The sequence below is a fragment of the Epinephelus fuscoguttatus genome, linkage group LG11 (genome assembly GCF_011397635.1).
Source record: "Epinephelus fuscoguttatus linkage group LG11, E.fuscoguttatus.final_Chr_v1".
NCBI classification, from domain to species: Eukaryota; Metazoa; Chordata; class Actinopteri; order Perciformes; family Serranidae; genus Epinephelus; species Epinephelus fuscoguttatus.
Genome location: NC_064762.1, coordinates 18100112 through 18113278, shown reverse-complemented (window position 1 = coordinate 18113278; position 13167 = coordinate 18100112). Strand labels below are relative to the sequence as shown.

The following is a 13167-nucleotide window of genomic DNA, read 5'->3' as shown; positions in this document are numbered from 1 at the left end:
CACAGTCTTAGTGCGTTATAATAGTTATACTGTACGGTATGCTACTCCTGTGTACCCCGTCATTGTTCTGAGGCTGTAATCCATATTTTTTCTGTGTCCTATATTACTAATCAAAGCCCTTTATCTGACCTTACTCTACCCTGCAATTTTGGTGGCATATCATACCTCTGAAATTTTTGTACCATAATCACTTTGTAATGTTTGTAACTCCTGGTTAAACGTGTTAAAATGGATATCAGAAATAATGAATGAATATTAAAAATAATCATTTATATAATGATATGTTTAATTCACGGGGCACCACCTTCTGAAAAAGGAAAATTATAGCCACTTAATTAACTCAGGCTCATGAAATATAGTAAACTAAACTTTCAGTTTTGAACTCTGATTAATAATTTAGATAATAACCAAAATTACCATATCAACAGTAAAGATTGTAGGATTTAGAAATTCTTGACACAGCACAGGTTGGCATGATTCATTTTTGTACAATATTAAATAGACAGCATGTATATTTCAAAAGTGTTTATTCACCCTATAGCAAAGCAAAAATAAATCACACAGACCTACTGTACAATCTCAATCACCCTTTCAAAAAGCCTCACACAAAATGGTGTGTGTGTGTGTGTGTGTGTGTGTGTGTGTGTGTGTGTGTGTGTGTGTGAGAGAGAGAGAGAGAGAGAGAGAGGGAGGGAGAGGTTCTGCTTCACCACATGTGGTCGATCAGAATGGAAGACGTGCAAGGCTGGAACTTTGGGTTCCCTCTCTGAGTGTAGTTATTTTTGAAAGCAGTCTTGACCAAATTGAATTATATATGTATAAAGGTTCCTAGTTAGTACAAAGAATGTTGAGTTGTATGCAAGAGTCTGGGTCTGTTTAAAGAATTAGCCTACTAACATCAACTCAGTTTCAGCAAAGCCTGGCTGGGAAGAATTGTGGTTTATGATGTAGTCTTTTGCTGTATTCCAGCAGCTCAGCACTAACTTGGCTTTGTTGCTCCTTTGCTTGAAAGTTATCTGTCATACTTTATGTCTGGCTGCTGGTGCACTGTGTCTGCCTGGAGCAGGCCACATTCAGACAGCATTTCAGTGAGAAGAGTCATTTCTGCTGTGAGCATGCAGGAAGGTGACAAAAAGCAGAGAAAGGGCAGAATGGCCCCGAAGCACCAATGACTCTCCTCTGTGGAGGTCTTAGGAGAAAGAATAATGGACGCTTTCCCCTTGTATTGACCAGATGATGATGTGGGCCACTTGCCACAGTGACCAGTAGTGAATGAAAAATGGCCTAGGTGCAAAAACTTGGAGGACTGTGGGAAACTGAGTTGATTTTCTTTTGTCTCAAGAGCAAAGGGGCTTCAGCTGCCATTTTGAGTGGGCTGAACTTACAGGACGTGCTTTTATGTCCCGTTTAGAGTTGCACAAATACTGTGGAATACTGGACTCAACTGTGGAGTCCAGTGATCCCAACAATAGATTCCACAGAATATAGGCCTACACGTTAAACCCTTTACCCCAAACTTATTTTTTGTTTCCCAGTACTGTACCCAGTAGATTACCAGCATTACAAAAAAAGAGTATTATGTGTTTCTTTTAAAGAACAGTTATTATTCCCCTGGTTAACCCTAACCCTACCAGTAGGAACTGGTAAGGTTTTTTATTGGTAACTGATTCAGATAACACCATGTCAACATTGTTAGCATACCACAGACCAGCTCATCATGACATACCCAAAATATACATTGTCCTTTTGTCCCAGCATGCAACACCTCACTAACTGGCTCTAACACCTCACCTATGGTATGTACTACATGCAAAGTATAACACACCTCCCAACATGCAAGACAGGTTTTGAGAAATGCATGGTGCCATTGTCTCATGCAGAATGGCTCCTTCAGACTTTCTCAAACAGTTACACTGTTTTCTATCTGAGTAGGGTTCAGATATGTGTAGGGTACTTCAAGCTGTGAGTTTCTTATTGTAATTGCTTCACTGAGGGAGGACAGCTCTGCTTGAAATTTCTTCATCATCTGCTTAGGGGCAGGCTCATTGAATCGTTCTTCAGGGTATGAACCCAAGGTAACCTGCCAAAATGACAAAAACAAGACAAAATGAGACTGTCAGCAATTTGTGGTTTAAAAAAAGAAAGTATTTTCAAAATGTTGATAGGCCATAATGATGCTGCTGTAGGTATTCATTAGCATTAAACTTACATTATCTGTGTATTTGTCTGAAAGCAACCAAGTCAATGCTGCAAATTTCACTGTCTCGCCAACATCTTGGAGGGTCTCCAAAATTGTCTCCATGCTTGACTGCCCCTTTGTGGTCGGAGGAGCTTTGTGCAGCAGCAGCAGCGAGCCATTAGGCATCCAGGACTGGTAATCAAACTAAATTATGAAAGAAACTTTAATATGTATCATTTTTTTCATCTAAATTAAATCTAATGTTACACATTACAACAAAGGAATGTTAATCTACGTGGGACTTGCAACATTTGCAATGTTCAGCCAATACCCTGCTAAAGTGAATCATTACATTTCAACATTTTTATTGGTGGTGTTTGTGCAAAACAGACCAGAGTATCACAGATAATAGTTACAAGGAGCACGTCACCAAAGTTTTCAAAATTTATAATACAACCCACCAAACCACCCCCCACCCCCGCCTGTCTACCCTAAGGAAAAAAAAAAATAAGTAAGTAAATAATTAAATAAATAATTTTAAAAAAACAAAACAAAACACACAAAGTGAATCATTAAAAGAAAAATACTAAGGGATGAAGCAGATTACAGATCTGCCAAAAGTGCTATACATTAAGCGTTATATCAAGCTCGATAGTTGATCAGACATCAATACATATTTTATTGTCCCAACTGTTTACCTCCCCATTGTGTACTGCAGCATGCTGAACCGTCACTGTGAAGATCACCATGGTGATGAACTTGATCACTTCCTGGACAGTCTGAAAGCCTGCTGGAAACCCTGTTGACAGCACAGTAACTCATATATTAGTATATCAAAATTACTTTAGAACTTGGGATAAATACCTGAACTTGAAAACTGTAAAATATTACTGGCTACTATGAAGTTTTTATGTATAAACTGTGTTAACAAATGATTTCAGAATAAGAGATAAATACCTGAAGCTTTGTTTCCTAAGAAGCCATGTGTAAATATCTCACTGATCCAATCCTGGAGCTCAGTGTCTTTAAGCACCTCACTGTCTGAGGGATAGAAGTACTCCACCACTGCCTTCACAAAGCTGGTGAGCACAGAACAATTTTATTTTAGAAAGTTACACTTTTATGTGAAAAAGACAGAGAGCCTCCTAGCTGTTGCTTGTAAAAATAAATCCCTATGGATGGTTGCAATATTTGTTTAAAGGTAACCTGTTGATGATGTTCCACAACTTCAGGCCATCATCTCTGTAGTAGAAGTTGGGTATGGACTCCAGTCCTCGTGCAGTGATGTTCTCTGGCAGGCAGAGGGAGCTGTAGGTTGTTTCAGAGTGAGCCCTTCTCATGAGCTCCCGCAGTCCGTCATAGCCAAGTGAACTCTAATATATCAATAATACACAGATATTTACCATCAGACACGTTTCTTGAAGTAAAAAAAGAAGGCTACCTTGTTAAAACATTACAGACTAAAACTTAGTTTTGCAATGGTGCAATATGATATAATACAATAATAATTTATTCAGAAATGTATAATTTAAAGAACCATACCGTACTCAAAACCCCATCAGGTCCAAAAAGAGCTTTGCGGCCTCTAGTATTTACGTAGAGAGTGTATCGGAAGTGTGGAACCAGCAGCTGTACAGACAGAGGGAAGAATATTGAAAGGCCTCTCCTGGCTTATTGCTTAATTACTTATTTATTGTTTGTGCATTAGTTAATGTAAGATATTTTTTTGAAATTGACGTTATATGCAGAGTTGGGTAAAAAATATCTTAAAAAACAAAAACAAAAAAAACAGCAAACTAACACGTTAGGTTACTCATTACTGTAAAAAGTACTTTGGGCACCCGGGCCGCTGGGGCGCCTGCTCTACCACTAAGCCACCTACGCCCCGTTAGTTTGCTGTTTAAGTAATCAAATACTTGAGTACATTTTCAAACAAGCCATCAGTTACTTCCGTTACTTCCATGACTCAGGACTTGCATTATGCCTTGTACACACTACACGACTTTTCTGCCTGTTCTGAAAGTCACTATGTCACATTACACGATTGTGGAGTCATTAAATCGTGCTGTGATTTGGCTGACAGACATGACACACTACACGATGGTACTAACAATTATCTTTTCACGATGTGTGTGATGTCATCGGGTTATTCTTGTCCTATTTTTATCACTTTTATTATTATTTCAGTCACTGTGTCTGTTCATGTGCCAGCTGAAATGTTGTAGTCACCTAAAAGCGTCAGCAGGTGGCAGGAGCTCTATTTGAAGTGCCATACGTAAACATTCAAGTTACTGTATCCTTCACAACCGAGTTCCTACAAATGTTTCACAATAAAAGCCTATTTAGAAAATGGAGGGATTCTCTCAGCCGAGATTATAAGGGGTTTTTAATCTGAAAGAAATTCAGGAAGTGTTGAGTTTGAAATGATGGCGCGATATGTTAACTTTATAAAGACAAAGTAAATATATAAACACAGAGGGATTAATAAATAATGGACCGTCTATAATGTAGTCTGTTTCAAATGAAGCTGGTAGCCTCTGCAGGTGTGGTGAGTAAAAGCCCTGCCACTATTTGATCATGTTATTACTTTAAGTCTCTATTATGAGGATGTAACATTGTTTGCTAGCTTGATGCTAATGACAGTACTCAGCGGGTTGACAAAGTGCCTCTGCTGTTTCACATTATCATTTCCCCCTTTTACTCTGTGTGGTAACATCCCTAGAGGAAATATTAAAAACGCTGGGGTGTTGTTGTCATACAGTTGTCTATGGCAGCAGATTGTTCTTTGTTTCTACTGGTCAAAGTGACGGCTGTGATGGGAGAATTGGATCTCAAGTGGTCCATAAGTTTAATTTTGGAGACAAAAAATGTAGGCTAAGCGCCCTGTGGTCCAACGCAGTAACATAACTGGTTACTTTTAACAAAAGTAATGCAGTAAAGTACTTTGATTACTTTTAAAGTAACCCTTACCCAACTCTGGTTATATGTTATGTGAATATGCTGAGATAGCGACTATCAACTGTACAATAGAGACATAAAACGCCCCAAAAAGTACCTGAGAAATCAATCAATAAAAGTTGGATCTTCAGTTCAGGTCAAATGAATAGAATAAAGTGCACCAGCACTGTGACCTTAGCTTTGTTATTTTACCTTATAGAGGGGGTGAATCACAGAGAAGCTGCGGAGAGCGGCAACAGTATAGACCTCAGCCAGAAAGTGAGTGTTCATGAAGTGATGAACAGCTTGATGATCCATGAAATCTGCATTTTTGATGAACATCTTGGCCAGCAGCCAGTCAGGCTCTGGGTCACTGGGCAGAAAGATGGGGTTCTGCTCAGAGGGTTGTTGGTGCAGCTGGAATGTGATAAAAACATACTTCATTTTTATATTTTAAAATAGTGCACCAGGTCCTCTGAAACATACTAATGTACAATGGAATGTAATATCAGTATGTGACTAGATCACTGATTTTACTTAAGTTTATACAGTATAAATATTGTCACTGATTTGCTCTGTCATTTAAATACCTGTATTGCTATTGGCATCAGTTTGTTTTCTGGGTTCATGTAGAGTAAACAGAGACCAGCAGTCACATGCAGAGGTTCACCATTATAGGTTCTGGGGGTTATTCCATCCATCTTCTTCTGGTCATAGAGGAATATGTTGCCTTTCTGTGTGAGAAGGAAAAACAGAAAAAAAGGACATCTAGAGGTATCACAGATTTGTAACAAATCAAGGCAATATGAATCAGGGACTTTCCTTTGTGATATATAAGAACTTTAAAACTATACAAGTCTTCCCAAAGCAAAGATTATGAGCCATTTAAAGCCACTCTTCTTTCATACCTCCATTTCCTTCTGCAGAGAGGTTCCCTCTGCCAGGAACGGCTTCACCATCTCCTCTGTGACTGGAAAGTTTGGGGGAAGCTCTGAGCAGCGCTTGATCACATTGGGGTTGACTCCGTTCAGAAACTGGGATCCATAAAAGTCGTCTTCCTTCCAGTGCTCTGTAACATACTCTGGAAGAACAACAAATAGAAAATATAAATAAATGTTTTTCTTTGTTTGGTTTTGAATAAAAACATGATGATCATGGTCATTTAACTTAAAACAAGATTGATTTGTTCCTGAAAGGTTTCGACTTTATACAACAACAGATTGTTTTATCCAACAGGAACATCTGTATCTATGTGTTGGTATGAAACTATGACAGTGACATTGTTGTGATAATTTATGCTGGAGAACTGGAAAATGGGAAAACAATCTACCTGACATTGGCGTCTTTTTGCAGCAGAAGATTTTTTTCATGTCTTCAAAGCTTTCCCATTTTTCATTAGATCCAACCAGCCCCTTCAACTTCAGTTCAAGACCGCTGAAGTAAGAAAGAGTTTAAAAAAATGGAGAACTCAATACAGGATTAACTGTGTTGATATTAAAGCTTCAAATTCACTTTTTGCCTCAAAACATGGAGAGTATGACTTAGTTGTAACCTGATTTTGTCCATCGTATATGTGTGTGTAGACTCACATTATCATTTTTGAATAATTTTGTTCAGATATCTTGGACTTAGAGTAACGAAAGTCAGGTGGGATCTCAGTTGGATCATCAAAATGGATGATTTGGGGTAGTCCATCAGCCATAATCTTCCATCTGAAAAACCAAACAAAGTTACAGGAAAGAATGTGAGACATTTTTCCAGATAAACTTCTAAGATCATCACAGCAGCTCTATGTACGTGCTGTACTGCACACGTTAAAACTTACTGGTACAAGCTCTTTTTAAGTGTGAGCTCTTTTTTCCGGTAGTCAATCAACAGGGGGTGGTCCTCCTCAAAACCCTTCATGGCTAAAGCAAGAAAAGAACATAAAAATTGATATCCATAAGCCTAAATAATTATTATCTATATATATACAGTACAGGCCAAAAGTTTGGACACACCTTCTCATTCAATGCGTTTTCTTTATTTTCATGACTATTTACATTGTAGATTCTCACTGAAGGCATCAAAACTATGAATGAACACATGTGGAGTTATGTACTTAACAAAAAAAGGTGAAATAACTGAAAACATGTTTTATATTCTAGTTTCTTCAAAATAGCCACCCTTTGCTCTGATTACTGCTTTGCACACTCTTGGCATTCTCTCCATGAGCTTCAAGAGGTAGTCACCTGAAATGGTTTTCCAACAGTCTTGAAGGAGTTCCCAGAGGTGTTTAGCACTTGTTGGCCCCTTTGCCTTCACTCTGCGGTCCAGCTCACCCCAAACCATCTCGATTGGGTTCAGGTCCGGTGACTGTGGAGGCCAGGTCATCTGCCGCAGCACTCCATCACTCTCCTTCTTGGTCAAATAGCCCTTACACAGCCTGGAGGTGTGTTTGGGGTCATTGTCCTGTTGAAAAATAAATGATCGTCCAACTAAACGCAAACCGGATGGGATGGCATGTCGCTGCAGGATGCTGTGGTAGCCATGCTGGTTCAGTGTGCCTTCAATTTTGAATAAATCCCCAACTGTGTCACCAGCAAAACACCCCCACACCATCACACCTCCTCCTCCATGCTTCACAGTGGGAACCAGGCATGTGGAATCCATCCGTTCACCTTTTCTGCGTCTCACAAAGACACGGCGGTTGGAACCAAAGATCTCAAATTTGGACTCATCAGACCAAAGCACAGATTTCCACTGGTCTAATGTCCATTCCTTGTGTTTCTTGGCCCAAACAAATCTCTTCTGCTTGTTGCCTTAGCAGTGGTTTCCTAGCAGCTATTTGACCATGAAGGCCTGATTCGCGCAGTCTCCTCTTAACAGTTGTTCTAGAGATGGGTCTGCTGCTAGAACTCTGTGTGGCATTCATCTGGTCTCTGATCTGAGCTGCTGTTAACTTGCCATTTCTGAGGCTGGTGACTCGGATGAACTTATCCTCAGAAGCAGAGGTGACTCTTGGTCTTCCTTTCCTGGGTCGGTCCTCATGTGTGCCAGTTTCGTTGTAGCGCTTGATGGTTTTTGCGACTCCACTTGGTGACACATTTAAAGTTTTTGCAATTTTCCGGACTGACTGACCTTCATTTCTTAAAGTAATGATGGCCACTCGTTTTTCTTTAGTTAGCTGATTGGTTCTTGCCATAATATGAATTTTAACAGTTGTCCAATAGGGCTGTCGGCTGTGTATTAACCTGACTTCTGCACAACACAACTGATGGTCCCAACCCCATTGATAAAGCAAGAAATTCCACTAATTAACCCTGATAAGGCACACCTGTGAAGTGGAAACCATTTCAGGTGACTACCTCTTGAAGCTCATGGAGAGAATGCCAAGAGTGTGCAAAGCAGTAATCAGAGCAAAGGGTGGCTATTTTGAAGAAACTAGAATATAAAACATGTTTTCAGTTATTTCACCTTTTTTTGTTAAGTACATAACTCCACATGTGTTCATTCATAGTTTTGATGCCTTCAGTGAGAATCTACAATGTAAATTGTCATGAAAATAAAGAAAACGCATTGAATGAGAAGGTGTGTCCAAACTTTTGGCCTGTACTGTATAGATTATTCTGGAAATTTGAGGCAGACCTTTCCCTCCTCTCAGCTCCACCAGTTCTCCCCTGGAGATCCATCTGTAACAGGGGAAAAGAATGGCTTCTCCCTCTGGAGTCGTCACCACTACTTTGGAGAAGTACCACTCATCTTCTGGGAGAATCAAAAAAGGGTCTTTCTCCACTTTGACCAGCAGAAGTTTCCCCAGAGACGAACTGGTTTTCATGGTGTAGGTCCCTGTCTTAAAATAAGGATTAATATAGATTTAGACAAATACAATATTGTGTAGTTCAACATCTATGTTACAGTGTAACCCAAAGTATTTACTCTTTTGATGCCTATATTAGAACATAAGCCCAACTTGACCTCAAGGTGGCCGGACCAGTAAAAGTATCGCATAATAACTTTTTTCTCTTTTACTTTTAAGAAGTACAAGTTTACAATGTACAGTATACAATATAGATGAGGAACAGCATGAGATGTCTCAAGCAAAATAAGTGCAGTGTCAGCAGTAAGTCTCAGTTTATCCACGATCAGGAAGTCTGCTACTCACTGTCGTTACATGCATATTTCTCCATACTTTTCCACCCCTGTGTGGCAATGCTGGCATCACCACCCCAAACTTAAACGGAAGCGATTGAGAAAGCAGGGCAAGTTATCCTCTGCCCTATGAACCATTTACAAGTCAATATGGTTCCACCAATATTATTTTAAGACAGATGTCTGATACAGATTTTTTTATACTGATGCTGCTGATTGACAATATTTTGTGCAATGTTCAGTATCTTTAAATGTGACCACAGTAAGTATTCAGTGTTTGTTTTTTTAGCAGCATTTTACATGAAGTAGGCTACTCACTGTAGACCTTGATCCTGATACCTGACACCTCTTAGCCTTCACAACTGGAAATTATTATACATGCCTTTATCTCATCTTGCACCGACTACTGTAATGCACTTTTCAACTCACTTAGTATGTCTGCTCTGTGAGCAATCCAGGACGCTGCTGCAAGACTACTAACTAAATCAAATAGATGCTCTTATATTACCCCTGTACTAAAATCACTTCACTGGCTACTGGACACATATCCAGTTGAAATTTTTTGAGACTGCAGTGTCAATTTTAGAATGCTCTGCCTGCACCCTTACAGTGTGCTGACTCTGTGGTTATTTTGAAAAGCCAACTAAGGACACACCTGTTTAGACAGTCATTTGGATAACTTGTTGGCACTAGCTCTGTATAGTCTGCACATGATGTACTGTGCAAATAGTTTTGCACTTTTAATTACATGGCTCAGGTAGTCACCTCATCTTGTTGAGGAGATGGGAAGCCATTCCTAAAAGAGGGAACCTCTCTGTGTTTTCTTTCCTGTATTTTACATAATGCCCTTGTGAAGCACTTTGTGATCTATGTCTGTAAAATAAAATAATTATAGCTGTATAAATAAATCTTATTTACTTACTTTACACGTGCATCAATATCATGTTTGCAAATCCATCCATTGAGCTGGGTTGGACCCATTGGTGGGTTAGTTCTGGTCCACAGGCTATATGTTTTACATCCCTCAGTTAGTCTCTAACTCAGACCACTGAATTTAAACCTATCACGTGGCTGTTGCACCATAACCATAAATTGCCATTAGAGGAGGAATTGGACAACTCGTAAAATTTGTGTGGTTTACCGTATGAAAAACCAAATTTAAACTTGAACTCATCCAGATATTTTATATAGTAAATTTAGAAGTGTGGATTAAATTTGCTAAAAGAGTGTCCAAAAGACTGTGTTAAACAAACTCAGAAAATTTGTTTCTGTGCCGCACAACCCTTGAATTAAAATGTTAAGTGCTAACTAGATGTCTGCATGATGATGCTATTTGTTATGTATAAATAATTGTTGTGAATTAAATAAAGGTATATGCAATGTACACCAATTACTTATTCAATAGAGATGGATACTGCCCCAACATGAATTAATGCACAAACAAAAGCCATTACATTATCTCAGACCTTATTTAAAAAATCACTATATGAGCGATGTTCAACTGGATTTAACTTACTGTTCCAGTTGAAAAGTCAAAGCCATAGTTGTCCAACTCAGTTCTCTCACTCTGCCCTTCAGCTCCAATTAAGGTGACATATATGTTGTCCCATGTTCCTGCATATTGCATGTCACCTGTTGTCACCTCTAGCTTGTACTCAGCCATGATCACTCTGTAGAAACTGTCTGGAAAAAGAAAGATAAAATCTCAAAAGAAGAGTTTTTATTTGCATCCAAAAAGCTTGTTAACACTTAACTTTGTCTTGTATTATCTTGCATACATTATTACATTTAAAGTGTTTGGAACATCAATTGTCATACCATGAGGAAAGATGAGTAAAGTTCTTACTTGTACCTTCAGATGGAGGCAGTTTTTACTACCTCTTTGTCTTTTAGCTGCAGGTTCAGGTTTTCTGTCTCTGTACACTGTGTTCTTATTCTGTCTATTTATTTGTTAAGCTCCTCCACCCTAACCACAACCTTTTTGATTCTGCTTCCCCCGCTGTGGTTTGATATAAAAGGTGATGCAACTCAAAATGAAGTTGTCTTTCTGGTTTTTAATATCTGTAACAGAGTTTGTAGGGGGAAGGAGCAGCAGTTCTACTTCAACACCCATTTTGGTCTCAGGCCAGACACCAACCTTAAGTCTGACAAACACACTTAACTGAATATTAGTTCTGCATGTTACATTAGTTACTTGGTAAATAATTAAATACACAATGTGATAGGGTGTCAGGAGTGAGTGCAAGGCACCTGGTGAAAGACCCAAAAACATATAGTTCAGGCAGACGAGTTTTTATTGACAAAATTGAAAATATATCGATTTACTGACATGGGTTGCAAGTCTAAGCCAAATTAACTGAGGGTACGTTGGAAACAGGAACTGAGACACTGAAACTGAGCTGACAGCAGAAAGAAATGCTTACACAGCACCAAAACCCACATGTGTAAACATTTTTTTAAATGTCAAACAGCTACTCCCTTTTGACATTATAGTGTAGAGCTCTAGTGTAGTGTAGGACTGTGAAGACAACACTATAGTTAAAGCCCAATGGGACTGGTGGCCTTCAATGTTTGTCTAGAGGGTGTAACGTAGATGTGGGATAGTCAGCTGTATTGACAAACATTTTTTTAATAGTCGGCACTTCCTGGGGGTGATTTTATCACCCAGTAAGAAGGTTCAGCTGAACAAACTCAAGAACTTTTTTTCATTATATTTCTTGTTCTGGAAAATTAGAAATTTAATATCCGAAAGACAAACTTGATGTTCCCGTGTTCTCAAACAACTATTGACTGCTGATAGATTTCCTAATGTTAAGACATCTGCATTTTGAAAATAACTAAATAAAGGAATATTTTGTCAAGCAGCTGGTCAGTCTCTGGGCCATAAGGTTTTTGATGTAACTGGAATGTAATAAAAACACACTTTATTTTTTACAAAACTATTTTAAATAGTGTCATGAGAAACATATGAATGGTAAAATTGTAAAAACACACTGAAATACCTGTACCGCAACTGGCATTAGTTCTTATTGGTTCTGAACACAGACTCACAAGAAAGACTTAGAGACAGAACAGTTAAAAGCCACCAGTCTTTACTTGTAAAGAGTTTATGGCAGGTTCACATTTAAATTGCTACTTTATAGGTTCCACAGAATATTAGTGTCGTTAACACAACTTTCCCAAAACTTCAATTTTGTTTCCTAGTACCCTGTAGATGCCTAGTATATACCAAAAAAAGTAGAATTTATTTTGTCTTTATTCTGAAATACCCAGTTGTTTCTCCCTTGCTCCCCATAGTCTTCTTCTCTTTCACTGCACCTTCATCTAAGTACCAGTAGGAACTTGTTTGTTTTTCATTTGTACCCAACTTGTGCATTTACGTGTCAAGTGCTAATTGTCAGGAACATGTTCTTGATGCACAAGCCCCTGAGGGCCTGGAGTGTGCCCATGATTTGAAAATGTGCTATTCTGGTTCCAATCTGACTACACTGCTTGCTACCTGGTACTGCTGGGTGTTTTGATATATTTAGTATCAATCTGGTGTTTCCTGCCATCCCCTGCACCAAGTTATAAGGACTGACAGCGCTGGGCATGGAGCATGTGCTTTTGAATTAGATTTCATGTTATTATTTTTCTTACACACTATTGGTTTATGTCACTGCGTCTCCCAACAGAAAAGCTCGGTTGAATTTCAGCCTGCATGCATGTCTTCTCAGCCGAGCACTGTTGATACAGAGCAGCTCATGTTGCTGTAGTGAGATGTTAGTGAAGTGAGACGTTCAGGCAGGTACTTTGTGTTTTATCTTGTAACCGCTTTATTAAGGCCGTGTGCTCTGTCTGTTGACCTGTGTTTTCTCCAGAAACCAAAATGTTTCCACTCTGCTGATTTATTCCTGAGTAAATAGCATTATTATTACGCT

At 38.9% G+C, this 13167-nt stretch overlaps 1 protein-coding gene across 3 annotated transcripts; it reads right to left on the bottom strand.

Moving 5' to 3' along the window:
• Positions 1 to 530: 530 nt before the first annotated feature.
• On the bottom strand, positions 531 to 11297 carry LOC125896652 (hydroperoxide isomerase ALOXE3-like). Of its 3 annotated transcripts, none has more exons than XM_049589399.1 (15): positions 11094 to 11297; positions 10764 to 10930; positions 8744 to 8948; positions 6942 to 7023; positions 6706 to 6828; positions 6447 to 6550; positions 6025 to 6197; positions 5707 to 5850; positions 5330 to 5533; positions 3722 to 3808; positions 3386 to 3552; positions 3137 to 3258; positions 2878 to 2978; positions 2210 to 2383; positions 531 to 2080 (listed from the first exon to the last, which is right to left on the bottom strand). In XM_049589399.1, exons 2-15 carry the CDS (start codon positions 10908 to 10910, stop codon positions 1901 to 1903), a joined length of 2013 nt encoding a protein of 670 aa, XP_049445356.1. In that variant the 5' UTR covers positions 10911 to 10930; positions 11094 to 11297; the 3' UTR covers positions 531 to 1900. The 3 variants fall into 3 exon arrangements, with proteins under 3 accessions (XP_049445356.1, XP_049445355.1, XP_049445357.1); XM_049589398.1 differs by having other exon boundaries at positions 11100 to 11297; XM_049589400.1 differs by having other exon boundaries at positions 10764 to 10926; positions 11100 to 11297.
• Positions 11298 to 13167: the final 1870 nt, after the last annotated feature.